General features: G+C 41.0%; 2 protein-coding genes across 4 annotated transcripts in view; both read left to right on the top strand.

Moving 5' to 3' along the window:
- The window catches only part of wars2 (tryptophanyl tRNA synthetase 2, mitochondrial), a 60,735-nt gene that overhangs the window by 20,717 nt on the left and 15,285 nt on the right, over positions 1 to 24,733 (top strand). Inside the window, exon 4 of the mRNA XM_063888416.1 lies at positions 14,097 to 14,229. Coding sequence (XP_063744486.1) covers positions 14,097 to 14,229 — 133 coding nt within the window. The remainder of the gene's footprint in view (positions 1 to 14,096; positions 14,230 to 24,733) is intronic.
- LOC134867677 (E3 SUMO-protein ligase ZBED1-like) lies at positions 18,861 to 22,013 on the top strand. 3 transcript variants are annotated; one of them, XM_063888414.1, is made up of 7 exons: positions 18,861 to 19,132; positions 19,840 to 20,387; positions 20,521 to 20,665; positions 20,780 to 21,011; positions 21,105 to 21,242; positions 21,361 to 21,432; positions 21,540 to 22,012. In XM_063888414.1, the coding sequence occupies exons 2-7, from the start codon at positions 19,844 to 19,846 to the stop codon at positions 21,903 to 21,905; spliced, it is 1,497 nt and encodes a 498-aa protein (XP_063744484.1). In that variant the 5' UTR covers positions 18,861 to 19,132; positions 19,840 to 19,843; the 3' UTR covers positions 21,906 to 22,012. The 3 variants fall into 3 exon arrangements, with proteins under 3 accessions (XP_063744484.1, XP_063744485.1, XP_063744483.1); XM_063888413.1 differs by lacking the exon at positions 18,861 to 19,132 and adding an exon at positions 19,553 to 19,719; XM_063888415.1 differs by lacking the exon at positions 19,840 to 20,387 and having other exon boundaries at positions 21,540 to 22,013.

Genomic DNA, 24,733 nt, shown 5'->3' on the forward strand with positions numbered 1-24,733 from the left:
AAACTGACTTCCTGGTGTTTTTCTGGATGTCAGTGACTTGATCTCATTTTGTTATAATGCAGGACAAGTTGATAATGTACTAAGTGGTGAAAATTCCCTCACAAATATTCAATAAATCAAATTACCATGGAGCTACTGACTAACAGTAAGCCTGGGACTTTTGGATTGTAATGGATATAGGTTTAACTTTTCCTCCAATACGCTTCGGGCTGAAAGCCACAGCCCAAGTATCAAGAGACGACTAACGGGGGATTTGTTGACGATAAGTAAAACACACAATCACACCTTATCTGTTAAAGCTTTCTAACTCCGTCTCCTAATGCCACATGTAGGATGTTTGAGATCCGTCATGACCAGTGCAGGCTCTCCCTCTTCCTCTCTCAGTCCAGTATCTGAGTTTTTCAAAGCCATGATAAATACTGATCTGGCCTGCTCTCCCTCTCTCTCGCTGCACACATAGCTCCTCTCTGTGGGTCTGGTTTCAATTTCTGGAAAATGAAGAGGTTGTGAGAAGCAGAGAGGAAAAACTCTTGCCTTGTAAACCCATTATTGTTCAGGATATATCAGAAATCCAGCTTTAATAGCCCTGTTTGTGTAGGACCTACTCTCGATCCCCCACTACATAATCCTATTCGCCGACCAAGGCTTAGCTGCACAAATAAACACAGTAATGGATCCCGAGAAGAGGCAAAGAATGAGGCACCCTTCAGCCCAATCTTTTCCAGATGGCACGGATAGATCACTTTATTTGCATCGGCTGTGTTCGGGTTCCCAAGGCAACGCTGCTCTGTTGTACGATTGTTGGTTCAATGACCCAAATCTATTCTGTTCTTTCTTACCCGGGCCTTGATTAGCGCAGAATCCGAAGAAGATGGATCTCCGTGGTGGAACCGTACGCTACTGATGTACAGATGTGGTGTCACTCCAACGCACCTTCTCCAGAAGATAAACCCCTCGTCTCCCACCTCCCCCCATATGGGTTTCCTTATGACATTCAATCCCCGGGCTGGGTGTGCATTATGGACTGATCAGCGCGCATCGTTTCCATTAGCCTGGCCCGCTCCCCTCCGTTCACCCGTGAACTGTGGTAGGATCTTTGAGACTCATTACCCCCCTGCTCTCAGTGCGGTTACGGGTAGTTAGCTTCGTTCATGACCCTTAATTGTTTCTCCTTGTCTCTTCTGCTCAGAGATGAACCGCCTGGAGGGTAAGGACACTCGCTGCAGAATCTCTCCGGCAGGCGGAGACCTTTGCATGAGAAACAAATCAGCTGCAATTTGTGTTTGTGAGTTAACGTCCAGTCTGCCTACCTGTATCTCTTTGAATCACAGTAGTGGTTTCAAGAGATAAGGGCCATGATGCACACTTGCTGCAGGGACAGAAGGATCTTACATTGAGTAGAAGAAGTCAAAGGACGGTTTCATTGCTAGTAGCATGGAGGGGATTCCTGTGAGGATTTCAGCTGCCTGAAGTTTCTCGTGCTTGTTTATCAAAGGTTAGTCAGCCTCTCTGAAGCCTTAAATAACAGCATGAAGGTCGTTCAGCCTCATGAGAAAGGTTTAAAGCTGTCGTATATTCCCTTTCCATATGAACTGGAAAGGTACAGTACTTTTGTAGTTGATGCCACGGTTATGGAGATCTCCTGCCAAATCTCACTGCCTTCTTCCTTTGCTTTTTTCTACTTCCTGGCTGGGAGTCAAATCTTCAGGCGGTTGCTTCGTGCGTCTTTCCACTTTTAGCAGCGAGGGAGCCGGAGGAGGCTGGCGTCCGTTTCTGACATGTCGGAGAAAAGCAAGAAAAAAACAGAGAGGTCAAAGGATGTTAAGTATTGTCCAGAAAGTCTGTGTTTTCTGAGTGTGTTGCTGTGTTGTGTGTGTGCTGAGTGTGTGTTTCTGTGTGAAGCAGGATTTAACTGAAGATTTTTTGTAGACTTCTACGCTAAGACATATTTTTTGTAGCGTTGATCAATATGTGAAATGTGATGATGCAAGAAAATGCAACGTTTTTCTCGTAAGAGTGCCAGTACAATCCTGCGGTATTCATGCCAATTTTTGCGTCCTAAAGTAAGAGAACAAATGGTTTTCATTAGTACCATAGCCAACCCTAATTATGCAATGCAAGTAATGAATCAGAAGTGTTGTAACATTTGTTTTGGAGTTTACAAAGACAAATAAAAACAACATGTGTAGCCGAAGGGATTATTAGATGTACACGTGTTCTGATTTAAATCGTCCTTTAATTCTTAAATTACACTTTTACTGTTTCAATATTGTTATATTAACGTTGGAAATGTGTATTCAAAAGGTGCCTGACCTTGCACTCCCCCCCCAGTCTTTCAGCTCATGTTATGGGCCACAATTTTACTGTTTTTGTTCAATCTCATTGACTTATTTTAGCCACAGCTGGCAGCTGTTTTCACTCTAAAGCTCATAGTACATCACCTGCTCAGCACCAAACAGCAGCAGAAACAGTCAGAGACTAGCTGCTGGACACAGTGGAGCATTTAAGCGCTAAAGACACAGATATTTTTCCTTGATTGAGAGCATATGAGCTAACATAGAGAAAATGATTGCACTTAAATTTTCCAAATTGTAAAAAACATCTGCTGGATTTTTATAAGCTCATTTTATCAACATAAGAGGTGATGTGATGTGTGTAGAACTTGTTTAGGCTGAAAAAAAGGGGGGACATTTTTGCTTTTTCAGGTTTGACAAGTTGGATAGTGAAATTAGACATGTATAAAATATTTAGTGGTTAAAGGCATACGAAAATGTAGCTCTATGGATGTGTGCAGGGCTGAACAAAGCCAAAATGAACATAAAGCAATTAAATGAATGACAATAAACTACATTGTTTTGGGATGAGTGTATGTACCACATGGTAATGGCAGCAGTCAGTATGGAATTGAATGCTGAAAGTAGGATATGAGCATTTTTAGCTCAAGTGGAGATGAGAAATGGAGGATAATTTGTCTTTGTCATACAAAAATAGAGCTGCTGTTGGCTCAGGACACCCTCACTGTGTTGACTATTGTCAGATTTACAGAAGAACATGTGTTTGCAGTTTCCAGATATACAAATGTACAGTCCAGAGCAAGTCCAAATGTGCATCTCTAGCTGACCCTGCAGCTGGGATTGTGCAACCTTTGTCAAAGAACACACTGATGAGCCTTTGTTGAACTCCTGGGTCACTCAGTCAGTGCACAATGGACCGCACAAGTACACCCCCCCCCACTCCCGCCTGGAAAAATGAACTCCGACTGTGTGTGTTCGATTCCTGGCTCGACCTGTGCTGTCATATTTCTCTCACTCCACACGTCCCTGTCTTTGGGGCGATAAAAACTAATAAAACGTTGCCGAGAAATGGCTGCCCCACCGCCCCCCCCCCCCCCCCCCCCCCCCCCCCTTCAAAAAACTCAATTAAAACAAAAACAATGAGCAGTAACTGCACATTATTCAAGCTGTAGCTCCCTGACACGGATAAATCATCCTGTTTAACGACAGATTAGTGTGCAATCCGGGCGATTATATGAAGTGACAGTGAGCTGTTTCGCACAGATGTACTCTGAAGAAGAAGAGGAGGAGGAGGAGGAGGAGGAGGATGAAGCTGGAAATGTAATTATAATTAATGTGGGTGGGTTTGAGGCCGGTGAGTCCAGACAGTGAGCAGAGGCTCGTCAGTCGGCCCCCGGATGGTTGCGGGTGCGAATCCCTGGTTGCTGAGGCCGACGGAGGCAGCTGAATAAACCCAGCGGAGGAATGTAGAGTCTGCAGACGGGCAGCAGCGAAACTCATTAACGGAGACGCTGGAATATTGAGGATGTGGGATTATGTGAGACAGGATTTTGGAAGGTTGGACAGAAATAAAGGATCGACCGCCTGCTGCATTCTTATTATCATCACTATCTATTTTTAATTTAAATGATCATTTTAAGGGATTAAACGGAAGCTGAAGTAAAAATATAATTTGACATCAATTAAAAACACTATTAATTAAGTGTTGATTTTATTTAATTTCTATAAAATAGTCAGCTAAAAAAATTAAATACTGTCAATAAATTGAAAATAAAAATAATATTAAAGTTAAATTGTAAAACAAATTGAATTGCTAAATATAGACACCTTTTATTTTTAAATACAGGAATACCTAATCAACTGTGTCTCAATATTTCCTTCAGATTTGAATACATTTTAAATATTAATATGCTGCTAATTACACAAAATGCTGATGCTGAAGTTTCTGTATTTGCTCTGTAGAATCTTCTTATTTATTCTGTGAGTATAAAGAAAGAATCATGATGCAGCTTTAGGTTAAAAATCGCTTAAAACAAAGTAATAATAAGATGGTGTGGTGACTAAAAAAGGAAGAAGAGTCTGGAAGAATGGCTCTGCTCACTGTAGTTTAAAGTGTCCAATTTATGATTATTATTATTTAAACTCATTGGTTCTTAAGTAATGTGTTCAATGTACCAAATTTAATTCAGGACACATGCCATTTGTCTCTTATTTGACCTTCCTAAGTGCTCCGTTACACATAAACGCAGTTAAAGTCAGACATTTGTCTTTTAATCATTGGTTTTTGGTAACGTCCCAAAATAGTCACCATACAACAATCATCTAGGGACTGACTCAAGGGTCTGCAGTGGGAATGCCACTTCAGGGAGTAAGAAAAGAGACGCAAAGTTTCTTGTGAATGACCTATAATTTCACAGCCGAGGAGCATCTTCGTTTCACATCACATCTTCTTAATCACGGATCTGCTCCCAAACAAGTCTGCTCAGAAGAGATGTCTGCTCTCATGGCAGTGAAGCATTACTCAGGTCGTTTCATGTCCGCAGAAGTTGCTTCCAAATGTTACCACAGGGGAAATGACACATTGTTGGACTCAAAAATAACTTTTATATTTACCACTCTTTGTTGGCCCGTCTGATGAACACACTTTGTGAACATTTTGGGGCTTTTTACATAGATGGAGAACTATTTTAGGGTTTTACACATACCTTCCAATGTTGTGAATTTCAAAATAAAAGAAGAAATACAATTATGAAGTGAGAAACACTGCGGTTTGACTTTGTAAAAGCTCCAAACACATTTATTTTTAAATCAGGGTTTGTGTGTCAGAACAAAGCTGTCAATCATTGTTTTAGAGTATTTAGAAAAAATGATATGGGTCCCTGTTAGCTCATTGAAGTGTTGCAAGAGTCCACATTTAATATGCAAACATATCAACACATATCTGCTATTTAACACAAATATGTTGACATGAACAGAAATATATGCGGCATGCATAAACACCACCCTTCAGTGTTACAGGCCTCCATTTTTCTGCAGCGTAAACAGCGGTCACTCTGCAGTCAGTGTTTATTAAACCTGATCCTGACCGCGGCTCTTCATGCTCGTCAGCGTGTTGCCGCTCTGGCAGGAACTGACCCAACATCCACTCGGCCTGGCCTGCAGCTGGGAATCAGACACACACCACACACACACACACACACACACACACACACACACACACACACACACCAGTTTTATTTCTTGATATATATTATTTCACAAGTTGTACAGTTTAATGAAAAACCTCCAGATTTCTCCTTCAAAAGTCATATGCATTATAACATTTTTTTCTAATTATAATATTATGTCAAAATGAAAGACATTGTGATTTTAAATGTCTCAGACTTCTCAGATTTTTTTCTAACGTCATTTTCTATGCAATCATTTTAAAATGTCAGCATGAGGAACAAATATTCAGTAGGTGGTCATTCTTAGTGGCAAAAATGGGCTTACACACACACATACACACACACACACACACACACACACACACACACACACACACACACACACACACATACACACACACACACAATTCCTGAGTTATATTAAAAAAAGAACTTGTAGATCTTTATGCAACTTGAACAGTTAAGTACTACGCGTTAGTGTTATATATCTATAGCAATATATAATATCAGTATGTAACTTTTACCTCCGTAATGTAGCTCAACCTCCGACCACCGTAATTCCCATTACTTACAGAAGACATTATACAAGTGTTTATGGACCTTTCACATGTCTTTTTTTGGGGACCTCTGACTCTCTCCATCTTGTGAATGGATGCTTTTGTATGTTACCGACTTCATGCTTCTATCTTGATAATGATGGCACATATGGACCCTCTTTCATACGATCTGTGGCTTGAGAAATATCCGTTGTATCTGCAGGCTCTCTTCCCGACCGCAAGCGATGTAATTGTCCTCCCGTCCAACAGGAACCCCACATGACCCTTGGGATAGACTGCACATAAACTTTTACTCTAAAAAAAAGCAGACAAACACACTCCAGCAGTCACACATGCAAGTCCTGCTGCTGCAGTGTTTCATTTTCAAAGACAATGCAACGACGACTCAGCTGAAATGCAAATGAAAACGAGCGGAGTGTACGTTGGAGAAATGGCGAGCGTTGTCAGCTGCATGACTTCAGGAAAACAATCCTGCGTCACACACGCTGCAGGTCTACGTGCTGACAGCAGTGATGAGGTCTTAGAGAAGATATTACACATACAGTACACATGTGAGTAGACCCATACACTGAAACACACTCTAACATATGTTCTTGTACATGTTAGAAAAGAATATACACATATCTCTGAGGCTTTGGTTTGAAAGGAACATTTTAGACTCAGCTTTAATGTTCATCATTACGAAAAAACATTTAAAATAAATAGAACAATCTGTTTAAAATTGAAATGTTTCTGGAAGTTTTATATACAAAAATTGGCTTATTTTATAATAACTGTACATTTTAAATAAGTGGCCGTTATTTACCTCAACTGCAGAGAGTCTATTTGAAACAGCATAATATTTGAGGCAGGTTGTAGCTGGGTGTTTCCCTGTTTTCCATCTGCTTCTGTTTGAAAATAAGTACTGTTCTCGCTCGCTAATTAGTAGCAGTCGCTTCTGCTTTGCAATTTTTAATGTCCATTGTGAAGCAAGTGTTGATGAGACACACACTTCCTGCACAGATGTCTCACATTTAAAGGTAGACAAGTAGTGTTTTAACTTTACGTTTAACAAAAAAAAGTGTGTTTGGTTTTAACTCCATAAAAAAACCTCCTATAAACCCATTTATGTGCTTCTCATTTCTATAAAATACATACAAATCCACTGTAACAAGATTTAAAAAATTAAGAATGAAATAAATTCCCAATTAGTTTCCACATTAAAACGGAGAAATACATAAATACTTATCACATGCATACTTTTGCACACATATACTGACCGTTACATATAAAATCATGTAAATATGCATCGATGTTTATGAACCTACACTCTGATACATTACCTCCAGACTTTCAAATTACATTCCTCCATCATTTAGGACATTTTATTTCAAGAAAGTCATATCATTTATTTTCTCCGTGCTTTAAATACGCTCCAAAATAATGCAGCTCCTGATTCACCTCATGCATCTTCGCAGAGCATATGGACGCCTGAAGCTCACATGGAGTGGGCTGCTCTAGTCAGTACAGCAAACATTTATGGACAATAACTTTCATAAAGTTATGACATTAAAGACCCCTCTGCTAGCGGGGGGTTTGGTGTTTGACTCCCAGTGAGGTCATGACAAGTATAGATGACATGAAGCTTTTTTTCTCCACTTGAAAAGGAGAAACCCTTTAGCTCCCCGAGCTTTGCATGTGGGCGCTGCCATTGTGGTCATAAAAGCAGATGAGTCTATTATGATTGCTGTGTGAAAATAGAGCTCATAACGGTTGTCATCCATCGGTCCTGTCAGAGAGTCTTTCAGCTTCTGCCGGTTACCTCCCTGCAAGCTGTGCGGATTTAAACATCAAACGTCAAAGATATAAAAACGTCCTTTCCCAAAATAAAGTCATGATACTGACTCTGAAGCGGCTTCCTGTTTCACGTCTCGAGCAAACACCCTCGACCTCCTTCACTCCTTTGCTTTTGAGAGTAAATGAGGTGTTATAATGTTGCGGCTGCTTTTAGTGGCGGCTGAACACGCACATATCTGTACACTCCCATCTGATATGTGTGCAGACGGTTTATTCAGAGTTTTAGCTCTTAATCAGTCTTCAAGTTCAGGGGGAAGCAGGCGTTATACGCAAACACACAGCTAACTGGATAACGAGGTCTCATTTGGAGATCGGGGTTTACTTTGGCCTGGGTCGCCGGTCTTTAATGATTCAATCATTTATTGGTTCAGGTTTTTGCTACTCTGTGTTGGCATGTTTCTGAAGCTGAGGTGGGGACGCCAGCTAGGCCACATGTAGAGGTTTGTGTGTATTGAGGAAAGGTCAAGGAGTGAACTACAGGGCAGAGCAGTGTAGCCCGAAAGAAGGGCCAAAAACTGCAGTTCCTCGAATGGCCACTTTGATCTGGCTCTAAAAGGGAGCAGTCCATATAGACTCACATGTTAAAATAAGAGACAATGTTGGTCTCTTTAGCTTACTCCGTCATTCAGGACAACTGTACAGTGGCTGATTATTTTTTAAATGATATGGCCTAAAGTCATGAATTATATGGGGCGCGGTCGCTAAAAATCAATGGATGTCTCACACAGGTGTTTGCCCTCCGTTGCTTTGGTTGTTTCCATTGTGCTGAACTGACCTCACTGACTGGGTTTTCATAAGGCAATGAAACAGATGCATACAAGAAAAGACAAAATGTTAAATAAATGGAGGATGACCAATCGAGAGGAATGACTTTGAGGACTACCGCAGTCCCATCGTATTACCCTTCAGGGAAAACAAGGAAAAATGTCCCAATGGAATTTCATGTACATTCAGTTTGACTGCATGTCTTCTAGTTTCTTTGGTGGGAGGCAAAGGAGAGAGGGGGTTCATACCTAAAGAGACAGTCATTATTTCACGTCACAGGGAATAAATGAGCGCTGTCAGGCTGACTAATGACCGGGTCTCTGCTGCGGTGGAATCAGGAGAAAGACTCCCTCATCTTCTGATGGATTGTGGGATCTGGCTCTGATTACACGCCGCTCTGCCATCCACTCATCCCCTGATCCCTTTGTTATTCTGGAAACGAGTAACAAACACACACACACACACACACACAAACACACACACACACACACACACACACACACACACACACACACACACACACACACACACACACACACACACACACACACACAGCACACAGGCCTGCATCCACACACATGCAGACACACACACTCTCGCTCCCGCTCTGCAGTCTTCATCAGCTTTGACACTTTCCTAAGCTCAGCTCAGTCCGAGGCTGCGGGGCGGAAACCTCCCAGAAACGGCACACAGCTCTCAGGTTTTTTTCATCATGCTAAACGACTAATAATGGCTCCGTAGTAAACCTTAGTGTGCAACCATGGGTCCTCCAACTCCCAAAACTACTCAGACTTGAATGAGCCAATGATAAAGGGACCTTTAGTTTTATCTGACACATTAATATCTACTCCAATAGAAGGGAAATCTTGCTCTTGACAGGAGGCATCATAGCTGTAATTAAGTGTGTGCTGCTCACAACATTTTATGTAAAAGACATTTTTTCGTAACTCAATTCAATAAATAATTCAATAATAATATTGACAATAACTTCACTGGAGGTGAGGAAGTTTCCTTTTGAGTTTTGGTTATTCTGTGTTTCACCCGGTCTGCCCCCCGACTCCTGTCCTGTCATCACTACAACAGGCAGAGAGACAAGGTGCTGAAACACACCGCCTCCCTGAGGGATCCAACACACACACAGACACAGACACAGACACACACCCACACACACACACCCTGGTATTTTCTGCTTGTCCAGAACACAAGGTTTCTATAAATCCCCTTTCAATTTTAATATAATAAAATAAAATAAAAATAAAGCAAAAAAAGCTGAAATAAATATCTGCAGTTCATCGTTGTGTTTACGTAACGACAAAGTAGAGGAGGAGAGGCTCTCTGTGTTTGTTTACTTTCTGTCATCGTCGCTGCATGCTGCTGTCAGGTGACCTCTGACCTGTCAGTGACATCACATCAGCAGCTCACACACACACACACACACACACACACACACACACACACACACACACACACACACACACACACACACACACACACACACACACACACACACACACACACACACACGAGTCGGAAAAATCATTGTTAGATCAAAAAATCACACGGATGAAGGAAGCAGTCATGGAGAATATGTTTGCACCTGAACAAGCAGTGATATTATAGGGTTTTATGATGACCTCAGCAAAATCTGTATCAAATTCCCCACTCAAACTAAACCAGACATGCATATTTAGACACAAATTATACGGCACACACTTTGTCTCACAGCTACACAAATTAGCACGAAATCCAGATTCTTCTCTGGGGAAGCAACCATAGCTTTACCATACTCCACTGAATGTTTATTGTGCTTGCCGTGGCTTCTCTCTAAGACCAGCGGGCCGGGGAGGGAGAGACGCTGCAGAGCGTGTGCGGTCGCCTGACAATTCAGTCACCGACACGTTTTCTGCACTGCACAGAATTGGATATTTTTTTAGAATCCCTTTTTCATTTGTTTAAGTTAATACTTTTAACTCATGTCCCACCTTTTATAATTTGTATTTATTCAGGTCAGTATTCAGGTTATGTGTTGCTCCGTCTATGGATTAGAGGAGGTTTTCATATTTATTTTAATTTCCTCTTTTGATTTGATTCATTGAAAGATGTATCATCAATCCATCGAGACATTTGTTCAGTTGTTTGTGCATCTGTACTTTAGTTTATATTCATCCATCACTCATTTGTCTGTCTTACTCCGCCAACACATTGTGTGTTTGTGGAGCTGTCCGTCATTCTGCTCGCTGCCCGTCCATCCGTCCACTTGGGTGGTGGACGTCCTGTGGACTCCTGATGCCGGCAGTGTCAGAGGGGAGATCCTGTCTTTCAGCATCGGGATCCATAGTCCAGAAAACACACACACACACACACACATCTCCAGGCCCCTCACTCAGCAGACCTTCCAATCATGCCTTGCCTGGCTGTATTATGACAGGTGGAGTGTCGGTCGCCACCAGCTGGACTTTCCTACCGGCATCTCTGCTCAAACTCAGTCAGCATGTGTGTGAGAAGAAGTAAAATGTGTGTGTAGAAGTTGAAAAAGGGTTGTGTATATTTATTTTATTACATGTATGATTATATACAGTATATATTAGAGTGTGTGTGAATGTGAATGTGAACACTTAGACGATTAGATATGTTATTGTTGGGCTGATAATAAAATAAAATAAAACGAGGAGCACCAGAAGAAGAAGAAGAAATGGATGAAAAAGTACTCTAATGTAGTAGTTAACTATGTAAAAGTACTAAAAACACATTGTAAAAATGCTCTTTTACAAAACAGTAAAAGTTGTGCATGCAAGTATCAATCAAAAACATTGAATTACCTAAAAAAAGAAAGAAATATACTTTAAGTAAAAATGTTGAAACTCTCATTATTCTCAACTTATGGCGGAATAATATTCAGTGTTATATATTACTACACGATACCTGTTAATGTGAAAAGGTACTAATGTTGCAGCAGGTAAAGGTGGAACTTATTGCATCTGCTTAGTGTACTTTAGCTTGTGAATTTTTCCTTCATAATATTAAGCTGAACATTTTAAATTAAATAATTTAATTAATAAATCTATTGTAATAAAAATGCAATATTTGCCTCTGCTATTGAGTATAAGATTGCCTAAAAGGAAAATGAAATGAATACTCGTAGAACTACAAAAAGAGTAAGCTGACAATGGAGACAATCATCCCAAAGGTGTTGAGAAAAGGAGTTAAGATGTGAGTTTGGGTGGAGGAGGAGGATCAGCAGGAGGTGCAGAGAGTCTGGTGAGGATGAAAAATGAATCTCCATGATGGTGAAAGGACAGCGGGTTTGTGATGAAAGCAGAACGTCTTCACTCATCACCTGAACGGCCTCTCGCTCCTCTGGAGATCACACCGCTGAGTTTCTGTTTCTTCTTCTGCTGCTTCCAACTGAGTGATGGACACTTTTTAACACTTTAATTCCTGATGAAACAAAGACTGAAAATGTCTTACTAATGTTATACTCTCTCTAAAAAGATGACAGGAGGGGTCAATAATCAGAACACCAAATCACAACGTTCCCTGCCAACAATGTCGTTTTTTGGATCTTTGAGTTGACTTATTCATTAGGAAACTATCCATGCTTTTCTACGCTCAGTTGCAAGCCTACATATTTTACCAAGAGATTCAAAAAGATCTTCTCTTGATTTAGGGAGAGGAAAAAGACTAAGAGAAAAAGAGGAGCAGGATGCAGCAGAAAAAAGACGAGCAGGAGGACCAGCATCTACTGGGTGGCCAGGAAACAGGAGCTGAAGGCTAACACACACACACCTACACACACACATACACCAGCAGGCATACAGACCCATCTCCTACCAACTGCTCTCCACCGACCAGCTCTCCCATCACCCAGGCGTGAGAGAACATAGCAGCTCAGGTCTCTGCAAGTGAAACACCAAAGAGCTCGGCCTCAGCGCCTCGGGAAATAATAATGAATATGGAATGATAGTCAGTATTTTGTGCTGCAAATGCAACCAGATGCAAAAGGTGGAGTGGAAAGAATCAGGAGCAGATGTTTGAGAAACAAGAGGTCTTTAAGGAGCGGCCAGCGTGCCCTGCAAACATATTGTAACCCTAGCCAGCGTGCAGAATAATCACTTATAGTATGTATATCGCCACTCTGTAATGAGGCATGTATGGAATACTCCTGCAGCTGCCTCCCTGGGAAAGTTCAGTTGTTGAGGAAGCAGCCAGGCCTAGACACAACACCACCCAATTAACATTCAGACCTCAGACAATAAGGAAACACATGTCTGACACATTTCTATAGCCTACTGTTCGTGTACATGTGGTGCTGGGAGAGTGTAATTGCACATCGGCCTCTTCCATAGGCTGCACAGAGCTCAGACCTACAGAACAGGCAGCTGGTGTTCGGTTCAGCAACGAGAGGAGGAAGTCCTGGGTGGCACAGTTTCGTGGTAAACATGAATCGTAATCTGAAATATCAACAAGCAGGTTTAACATACTAGGATTTTGCGTTGATGTAATGAATCATAACCTCATTACAGTAAGAGAGCTTGATATAAAAAATAAACAAGACAAGAAATATAAATTGGAAGAAAATTACAATCAAATATTTAAATATTATAAAGATGTATCAAAAAAATAAATCCAAACTTGAAAAGACAACATAAAAATATGTTTATTACCTGAAAATATGAAGTTTGAAAAGAGAATCATAAGGAAAAGACATTGGGAGACAAAAAGTATATATATATATATGATTATGGCCACATGAAGAAGGAGTTAGAATAATGAGAAAATAGTGGGACATTTTTAAAAGTCGAAGTTTAGAAAAAAAGGCAACATTTTAAAGAAAAAGTGAGCATTTAGAAAAAATCATCTTAAATGTTTAAAAATCGACCTCTGAAAAAAATCCAGAAATTTGAAAAAAAGTCAGATCTTTTAGGAAAAAGTGATCATTTTGAATGAATAGTCGAAAATTCTAAAAAGTGCAAAGTTTGAAAAGAGAATAGAAAGGAAAAGAAATGGGGAGACAAAAAGTGTGAATTTTCAAAGACGACGATTAGGGCCACCTGAAGAAGGAATTAGAAAACAGTGGGACACTTTTAAAACTAAACATTTTGAAGAAAAAAAAAATAGAAATTAGAAAAAAGGGCCGATGTTTTTAGGAAAAAGTGATCATTTTGAAAAATAATCGCACATTTTGAAAAGTGGACATTTAGAAAACAATTCTGAAATTTGAAAGAAACTCAGATCTTTTAGAAATAGTCGGAAATTCTAAAAAGTCGAAATTTAAAAAAAATCGGTAATTTGAAAAGAAAATCCAAAACAACAGAAATTTGGAGACAAAAAGTGTGAATAAAAAAGATCGAAAAAGTCGAAATGTTATGATCAATTTAACCTAAATATGAATCGAATAAATACACAATGTTTCTCCTCTCTTTCACTGCCATTCATACAACCGCTGACACGCATCTCTCCCTTTTGTCCTTTCAAAGCCACCGTACTGTGAGGTCACAATCCAAGATGGCGCTCCCCGTGAGGACTGACATGAAACATCTCTTCAGGTTCTTCCTCAAGTTTAACTCTTCTAAAAGAGCCTTCTGCTCTGCAGCATGCTCGGGAAACAAGGTACGAGATAATATGTTGTTTATGGTACATTTATTTTACCTCAGCTGTTATTGACACGCAAACTGAAACGATACTGTGGCTGCTGTTCTCTCATTGACTGGGACAGAGGTTCATTCAGTTTCTATTTGTTAACCATTTATGCTAATAGAAACACTAATTGAGATTATTTTAAACTCGTTCTGCCGGTGAGTGTCTCCTCATTCAAACCGAGTGAAGCTCATGCAGTTTTATTTTATTATAGAGAAACTATTTGTATTAATCGTCGTGACTTTGGCTGTCTGTGAAGCAACATTTCAGCCTTTAATATATACATAACAGAGCTACATTGTTGAGGTATGCTTTCTCCTGCATTATATTTGATTATTTCAGTCGTGTGATACTTTATACTTACTACTGTTTGTCAGCTTTAGTTACTTCTATAGATTTAAAGTTTGAATCCCAGTCCTTCATAGTGAAAGCAGAGTTCACTCTAGTTGGAGATCATGAATTCAATATATACCAAATCTACTGAATGTGTTAAGAACATGTTTGTATGTACAGCAGCTAAAAATGCATTATAAAAACGCTGAAAACAGGCATGTTTTTCAGGACAGTGACTCTATAAACCTTTTGACAATACTTTTACTCTTCATACTTAAATTACATTTTGCTTTTAGTGGTTGCATTATTTGACTAAAGCTGCTTATTTACTTACAAACAAGCACACAGATAAGCTGACTGTTTTCCAAATGGACTGGTCTCTTGAAGTGTAAGTTCTTTAGGTAGAAATTCTGCCAAACTTGTCTTAATATCCTTCTTTTTAGGGCGCAGTTTTTCATAGCATCGATTATAGAACGCTATCAAGTTCCAAATTCTGGCTTTAGTCTTGTTTTGTTTTTTTCTGATCAGATAATTGCTCTCAATCAGGACATTTTTATTATAGACTGTATTATATTTAGTCAGCGTTATGGATAGCTGCTTGTGAGAAGACAAGGTTAAAATAATAATGCACTGAGAAGTTATATTTTAAGCGTAGGTGCTTGCAGAATTGTTTTGTAATAGAGAGATCATGCAAGAGCAGGTCTGAGGTGACTTGCAGTTGTTGTTAGTCATACATTTAGTGATTAACGATCCAAATTGGGGTTGAATTTGAAACTGGCTGCTGCTGGTGTTGAGTTGAACCATGTGTGGTCCCAGAAATCATGATTTGTGCATTCTGGATGCGGCCATTCTGTGGAGGAAAACCATGAAACTGCCCTGAAAGCAACTGGGCAGCCTTTCCTTTTGCTGTGTGGCTGTTTTATGCCCTGCACCTGTGCCCAGCTGGGTTTGGATATGAACTCCATTCACATGTTTCTTGGTCTTATGTAAAGTTGGCCAGCAGCCTTAAATCAGTTTCTGTCAGTTTTGATGTGAGTTTCTCAGAATCAGTGGAGTTATTTTTCTTCCTAAAAAGCAGATAAAAGAAAACACTGTTACACATAACCCCCGGGGGAAGGGTATTCTGGGATATGGAGGAAATCATAAACCAAAGTTGAAGCAAAATGTATTTCTTCATAAAAACACTTGCACCATAAATGTGATCCATTGAGTTATTTTTGGCTGAGGTTTCTCAAAACCTCCAAATTATTATTCATTATTAACCATATTTTTATGGCTTAATGGTTCCTCTGTGAATTGAAATCACACCTTATTTGGATTATTCATTTATGAGCGTTTCCTTTTGAGTGAGACATCACATCATTAATCGCTTATTCTCGACTTTAGCAGCTTTCAGTTGTGCCTTAGCCTTTTTTTCCTTGTCTATATTAAGATTATTTAATGCCGTTTCCTTTTTCTAGTCTAGCCTGTGACATCATATCCCCAGTAGCACCAGTCCAGTGTACCTTTTTACTTTTTTAAACAAGTCTATAACTCCACTTAGGGTTTCCTATCATTGCACGACAGTCCACGAGAAGGGAATGGGGTGTGAAGGCAAACAACGAGTCCCCCGGCACGTGTAAGAATAACCAGTGTTTTCCAGTACAACATCCATGCTAATTATCGAGCTGTTCCTGCATTATGGTGCAGTTAAAAACCTCAAGCATCTGCACACTGATGTACGAGCTGTAATACAGTATGTGGTTCACTGCCGTCCCGTCTGTATTTTGTTAAGGCAACATTCTCTGGAGAGGTGGGAGAGGTGTGCGACGAGAGGGCAGGAAGGGAGGGGAAGTGGAGGGAGGACTCTGAAAGCATCACAGCAGTGCTTCATTACCAGCAATAACATCAGAGATGAAGTGTTGGTTTTCATTTGTTTTAATTTTCTCCAAATGTGGACGGCTGAGTGCAGAAACCAGCGTGCTCACAATGTTCGGAGGTGTGATATGCGTCAAACTGCACGCTTTCTGGAGGGTTTTCTGCACTGGAAATGTGTTTTAAAAAGTCACTGAGTCTCAACGGACTGACACAAAGATGAAGTGTGACCTCTGTCTGATGCTTTCACTTTGGACTGATGTGATTGTGAGACAGCTGGGTTTCTTTTATTTTTATCTAGTCACTTGTAAATAAAATGAAGGTGGTATTATCTGCTCTAAAATATAACCTAGAGTAATTTGACAATAGCTCATTGCAGCAGTGTGGTCCGCTTCTTCAGTTGCAGTTCAGACACAGCAGATTAAAAGCAGACTTTCAAAGAGTAAGATACAAAGGGTGTATGGTTTGAATGTATGGTGAAATGGCTGTTGTTATTGTCCTTATTGATTAGTTATCAGTCATTGAAAACCTGTTTACCTGTCACAAGAAATACTTCTACCTCTTTAAAAAATAAAATATGAATAAGGTAATGTCTAATAAAGACACGTTTGAGCTGCATTATGGGAAAGGTTTGTTTATCGAAATCTGTTATTTAGATTTCTCTCTCAAGTATTAAATTGTCTTAAGATTTTAAATTGGCCCAAAATAAAATTCACCATAAGCTTGAGCCATAATTCCTTAAACACATAACCTACAACCTGGAGTAAAAGAAAAAAAGTAACGTATTAATTAACATGTTTTTCTATAATAATTCACAACAAAACAATGACATGTCTGCCAATGAAAGTCAGTATGTCATAAATTACATTTTCTACATTCAGTTAAATTTAATCGGGCCTGAGTGGTTTTATATGTTCCTCTGCTATAGCAATTCTGGTTTTCTCACTCTTGTAAAATGTGTTCTGTTTAAATGAGTAAAGGTTGCAGACATGGCATAAACGTAATCTTTGAAAGACCAGCAAATAATGAGCATTTTAACCAAATATTGGATTAATTAATGATACATTTTTTATTGTTTGAGGCGCTGCAGAAATAGTTTAACCAGAGTCTAGCTGTTGTTTTAATTGAAAGGTGTGTAATCCCCTTTAGGACCCCTGCACCCCCCCGTCCAGCTGCCCCTCGCCTGTGGTCCCGTTATTGACTGATATCAGTCATGTCAGCCCGGGGCTAAAGGAAAGAGGAAGTGACTTCTAATTTGCCTCTCTGTTCTCTTCGGCTCCAAATTCACTTACTCGAGTGTCAGCTAAAACCATTAGAGCTGCTCCCGCTCCACATGGGAGAGACCGGCGAGAGCGAGGGAACATGGCCTCCCCCCCTTTTTTTTTTACCAATCTTTTTATCGCCCTATGGCCTCCCCTTTGAGGACGTTCATTAACTGCCCTATTTATTTTCAACTGTCAGAAAAGCCCGCTAATTCTCAGCAGTCCACTCCGCGTAATTAGGTCTGTCGTGGTCGTTCTCCAGCCAAACCCCTCACTCAGACGCTTAAAAGTCTCCCATATGTCAACATATTGTATTCATAACTTGCTAAGTTGAATTATAGAATCAGTCTGGAGCTGTGCGACCACAAATCTTAGCAGTTTCCCTCTGTTTCAGGCCGCTCCTGATCCCGGCCTTTTTGCTGAGGCTCTGACACTTTTAATTAAAGCGTACCGAGTATCTGGTGTCGTGACCGAGGAAATGACCGGACTCCACAGAGAGGAGCTGCTGGCCGAGGCTTTCCTTGAGTGTTACTATGATTACATATCGCTTCATTTATGAGGTGTTTGCCATTTATTTTTTGCTGTGTTTTATTTTTGGATATCATTAGCTCTCCTGTCTGTGATATGTTTCCTGCAAGTGAGTTCAAATTAAATGTGCACACAGGAGGAGGAAAAGGTGGTTTAATGTAACTATTTTAAAGAACTTGCAAGGTCACAAGTAGCTCTGGCAAGCACGTGTTTATCTAATACATTAAGGTTGGCTTTTCCAGCTGCTTTACACGTGGTCATAGGCACAGTGTAGACAAACTGCTCGGCTGAACTTACAGAACGGTTTTAAGTTAGTGATTTTGTTTTATCAGTCTGACTTGTACCGTGTTGATAATACTGTTGTATTGTTCAGGAGTTTGAAAAATAAAACATAGGGTCGTCTGTAGGGATGGGAATCGAGAACCGGTTCCTGTTGAGAACCGGTTCCTTGTGTTTCAATTCCATGGAACCGTTTGGGAGCTCGTTAAACGATTCTCTTATAGATTCCAGACCGCACGGTTTATGTAACGTTATTTACGCAGCAAGGTACACACGAATGATTCAGTAAGCTCGGCTTGACGTGGCGTAGTTGCTTGGTTACGCAGGTGACGCTCGTGATTCTTTTTACAAGTCTGAAATGGCACCCCTAAGGTTAAAACGGTCCAAAGTGTGGCTTCATTTCACATTACATAAGGATGGCAACAGGGCGTTTTGCAACCACTGCAAATTGTTGATAACATCGGCGGGAGGGAATACTTCAAATATGCATAAACATCTGCGCACACAACACGGGATAAACTTTAACGAGTGTCGCGTTTTTGATGCCCTTCGGAGTGACAGCAGCCAAGCTTCTACGACCACCGTGACCTTGGGGGCTAACACCGAAGGCAACTCTGGTGGTAAGTAGCTATCCCACTGACTAATCCTTAATGTGATTCCTAGTAAATTATGTACCACGCCATTTCTGGAAATAAACCCATTTCCTACCTCTCCTTGGGGTAATTAAGGGAGTTTATGTTTCTGGTTAATCAAGCCGTTCCTTGCTAGCATGTTTAATTAGCTTACTTGATGGCAAGGCATCCGTAGTTCTAGGGAAGAATTCTAGCTGTTGCTATGTAGCTAATGAAACATGCTAGTAAGTTGCGCCGCCGATTCAGGGAGCCAGAGAAAGGTGACGCTCATTTATTTAAATCAAAGGGAGGTGGGAAATTAGTTTATTTCCCGAAATTGTACAGTATTGCTTTTTCATCAAACAAATGCCTTCTTCGTTAGATTTAGAACAAGATGATGACCGGGACGAGACGGGTAGTCCGGCTGACTCAGAGGCTAGCAGCACTTGCTCCCGTTTACCTCTGGCTTCTATTTTCGTCGAGGCAGGCAGAAATAAAATGTCCCAGGCAAAGGTAGAAGAATGTCACCGGGCAGTTACCAAATTTGTTGTTAAGGGTTTGCACCCATTTTCTACAGTAGACGCCCCTGAATTTCGGTAGGTGAATGTGAGGTTGTTGTCAGATTATCAAATGTCAGATTAGAATAGAATAGAATAGAATATTTTCCTCCTCATTAAACAGATGTTTACACTCATTCATTTTCATATGTTTTCTAGGGAGATGACAAAGGTTCTCAATCCAAAATACAAAGCCCCCAGCAGGGAAAGCTTAACCAACCACTTAATCCCTGCTTGGTATGGTGTGGAAAAGGGAAATGTGATCTCTGAACTGAAAACAGTGTCAAAGGCAGCTATCACGGCTGATGGGTGGACAAGCTTTTGTCAGGATCATTATCTCACGGTTACTCTGCACTACGTGAGCAATGGCCAGGTAAAGGAAAAGGTCCTAAAAACCAAAGCCGTGTACCAATCTCAGACAGGCTCAGCTGTAGCAGAGGAGATTGATTACATTTTAGAAGAATATGGTGTACGGGAAAAGGTTGTGGCAGCAACTGTAGACAATGCAGCGAACATGGATGTAGCCATCAAACAGCTGCAAATTGTCAAATTTCCATGCTTCGCTCATACGCTGAACCTGGGAGCGCAAAAGCTGTACAACTGCACTGCCATATCCAATTGGGCAGCACGAGTTCGAGCAGTTGTTGTCTGGATGAAGAGGTCCCACATGGCAAAAGTTGTTCTTAAAGAGAAACAAGACTTGCTCAGTAAGATACTCTCCTTACAGTACATTGCAAGCATTATACTATATGTACATGAAAATATACATGTATAGGTATGTGTATGTAAATTATTAGATAATAAATATTTACATTGTGTTGTGTATATGTGAACCCTCAGAGCTGCCCAAGCACATGCTCCTCCTGGATGTAAGGACCAGATGGAATTCCCTCTATTTGATGATGGAGAGATTCACCGAGCAGTTCCCTGCTATCCAGGCTGCAGCCATAGATCCACGCATAAGAAGACCCATGGAGAAGGAAAGGTGATATATATTTTAAATGATAATATGACTTAAACTTTTTTTTAAACTTTGACTGGTTTTGTTTTTGTTTATTTGTGCTACATACATCTTTTTCTGTTTTTATTTACATTGTAGGTTGGACAGAATAGGCAACGAGGACTTAAGGAAAGCAGAGGAGTTTGTGCATCTCATGCGGAAGCATTACACCTCCACACTGGCCGTCTCCAGCGACAAAAGTGCAACCTGCGGTGAGATTTTGCCCATCTTGCAGAAGCTGGAGCAACAGTACACTGTGCAGGAAGGTGACTCTGCGTTCACAAGGAGCATCAAGGAGAACATTTGGAAGGATCTCTCCAAACGCTACCAGGTAAGCACAACTACATTTAATCTTACCTTGATGCTTTAGGCCAATTTGTACCACTAGTCTAATGTCATCCTATCCTCCTTTTTGAAATTGAAGGGAACTGACATTCAGAGATTCCTGGAGGAAGCCACCATCTTGGACCCCAGATTTAAATACAAAGTGAAAAGTGATGCAGTCTGCGACAGGATCAGGGAAGCTGCAATAACAGCAAATACAGTGGCAGCAAGAGATGAGGTATTTTAATTTCTGTTTAAATTCTGTTTGTCTTATCATTGCATTTGATTCCATTGTGAGTGAGACCTTCTACGGCTCTGTGTTAAAAGTTATTAATGTGTTTACATCACTTCTCAAGCTCCCAGGGGAAGGAGAGACACAGAGGGAAGGCTGCGAAGATGGGGAGGAGGAAGAAGTAGAGGAACACTATGTAAGTTAACTCATTCATTTGTAATGACCTTTGGATGCTGTTTTGTCATGATTATTGACTTATATATGTTTGTTTGTTTTTTTTACTTCATGTTCATTTAATTTCAGGCACTGCCACCACCATCAAAAAAGACAGCCTTGGAAGAACTATTCGAGGAGGAGGACAACGAGCTGCAGTCAATCCGTGAATCACAGCCCCGTCTTTCCCTGGCTCAGAAGGTGGATCAGGAAATCCAGTTCTACAAAAGCCTGCCCTCCATCCCCTGCAGGGATAGCGCCGCACTGTGGTGGTGGAACAAGCAGGATACGCTGCCCTTGCTATCTGGACTGGCTGAAAACTACCTCTGTGTGCAGGCTTCCTCCACCCCATCTGAGAGGGTGTTCTCCACGGCTGGAGACACCATAAGCCCCGAAAGATCCCGTATCCTTCCAGAAAAAGCAGATATGCTCATATTTCTGAAAAAGAACTGTTAATTTTCCCTACTACTACTTGAGTGCACACACACACTCACACTCACACTCACACTCACACTCACACTCACACTCACACTCACACTCACACTCACACACACACACACACACACACACACACACACACACACACACACACACACACACACACACACAGTGCTTGTGATTACATTGTTCTTGTAATTACATGATTCAGTATTTGTTATTTGTTGTTATTTGTTACATTTTCTTGTACAGTAAAGCAGATATGTTCATCTGCAAAAGAACTGTTAATTTTTTTTACACACACACACACACACACACACACACTACTTGAGTGCGCGCACACACACACACACACACACACACACACACACACACACACACACACACACACACACACACACACACACACACTTGTTATTAGAGATTAATAAGTAACTGTCACAATAGAATATTTTTCATTAAAACAAAGATAAATGTTACATCAAACTGTTTATTCTCCTTTTTCCCCCAAATTGGAATCGATAAGAGAATCGATAAGGAATTGAATCGTTTCACAGAATCGATAAGGGAATCGGAATCGTAAAAATCTTATCAATTCCCATCCCTAGTCGTCTGCAAACAGGTTGATCTTCCTTTACTTTTGCTCAACTCGATGCAATGTAATTTGGTCCTGAATGCACATAAACTCACTTGTGTCATAGTTTAGACACTACGTCATTTTCAGTGTTCAGTAACTTATTGTAATTGTTTGAAACACAGGATTCATTAATTATCTTCTGTATTACCTTTCCAGTTAGTCCTACTGCGCAGTGTTTTAATGTGAGTCTATAAACAAACGTCACTGTTTTTTCTCCAACGGTTTCAAAATCATTAAGATTCAAGTTTAAGTCTCGATTGTTTTTGGCACTTCTGCTTTGGCCTAATATTTCACCCCCTGGAGTTAGCATCTTCATCATAACACACCATCTCACTCAGCAGATTGTAGAAAACCAGATTTATTTGAAACTTTTAAGCCTACATGGAGAGTCTTTGAAGCACTCAGCAGATCAGTGTTAGAGTAATGTTTTATTATGAGCTTCAGTGTCACAGTGTCTCAGTGTTTGCTTCTTAACGCCCTGCACATTCTTACCTTTGTTGACCACAATTACATAAGCAGGTAATACGACACCACAGTCGATACAATATCAGTTGTCAGTGTTTGTCACTTCCTATAAACTAGAGGAGTCATTAAAGCTTCCTTTCCTGAGCAGGCAGTGCCCCTCTCGGCTGTGTTGAAGCTGGTTCCTTCAGAAGCTGCAGCCTGTTAGTGCTGGAGGCCGGGGCTGCCTCCCCTGCCCAGGTTATTTTTGGAGCGCCGTTGGGCCCTGTCTGCGGGGAGTGCTGTTTTTGAAGGGCCTCTAGTCCCATTAATCAGCCAAGGGACCCCACGGCGCGAGCGGGCCCCGAGCCCTGGCCCGCCACACTGCATCATTCTGTTCCTGTACCCCCGCTCTCCGCACAGTGTGAAACTCAGAGGAACCTCATCAATCTCACCTGTCCCACACGTCAACCGCAGATTTAATCAAACGCTCCTTTCGGGCCTTTCCCCTTCGCTCCCCCAGCAACACACTCGCTGCGAGGAGAAAAAATATAAAGCTGCACAGGTCCCGACTGGAATATAGTCAAACTTTTATTTGCTAATTATTTATTTTACCTTTTTCCTGCAACTTCCTGCTTAATCCACCAGTCCAATTTCTTCATTTGCCTTTGTATGTTTTATATACTGTACAAACATGTGGTTATATTCACTTTGTTTCAAGCTGTGGTGTGCCCCCACTTTTAGCTTAACACACACACACACACACACACACACACACACACACACACACACACACACACACTAATGCACACACACACATAGAGGGATAAAGTGGGGGTAAAACACTAAACCCCATTTCCTTTTTGATACCTCACTGAAGTGCAGCTCTGTTGGCCGCCAGCGTTAACAGGTCCCAAAGTGAGAGAAGGACAGAGATGAAGAAAGATACTGATGAGTGGGCGGAGGTGTGTGTAGGTGCATGTCAGCAGGGGGCCAGTGTTAATGGGGTGCACTGGACAGAGGAGGAACACTGGATCCTGTGTGGAGAACGCCCAGCGGGAGAGCAGCGAAAACCCTCCGTCTGTCGAAGCATCTCGGTGCAGCCGCGCTCCGATCTAGATCTGTTCCCCGGCCTACAAAGAGCTGATGGTAGTTCACAGCGGGGCAAGCGCCGATGCTCTGAGGTGGTTTTTGAGATGTGTTGAAATTGGCGAGGAAAAAATGGTGGTGACCGTCGGCCCCGCTCGTCAGCTTCTCGGTGAGAGAGATGTCAGTGGGCCACTCGAGGACTCGCAGGCTCTGATATGATGTATGAGCTCTGAAAAGCAGCCCAGAACACATCTGAGGAGAAAAATCCACTGTTCTGCAAGTACTAACTCAAGCAAAACCATGGCTGTGATTAATGACAGTGAGCGGAGCGGGGCTGTAGGACATGCTGGACGCTGCAACTAAAGCAGTAGGTGACAAGGAATTATTTCGATCTCAGGCTCCCTCCAACTATGCTCATCAAATATGTATATAAAGAAAACCACACGAGTATAGTCTAATCGGTGTGCAGCAGTTAAATCATGAGAAATATCTCGCTGTACTCCCATCACATAGCTTTGTCTCACCATAAATGCAACCATTTGTTATAAGTGGCGCCAACGAGAATATTAAAGCCTGCATGTTGCAACCTATAAAGGACCAACATGCACTCTGAGTGTGTGTTTTCTTGGCAAAACCAACTTTGCAGAATAAAAGTATTGCTTTTATGATTGAGTTTGGT

This window comes from Eleginops maclovinus, chromosome 7, assembly GCF_036324505.1.
Source record: "Eleginops maclovinus isolate JMC-PN-2008 ecotype Puerto Natales chromosome 7, JC_Emac_rtc_rv5, whole genome shotgun sequence".
NCBI lineage: Eukaryota > Metazoa > Chordata > Actinopteri > Perciformes > Eleginopidae > Eleginops > Eleginops maclovinus.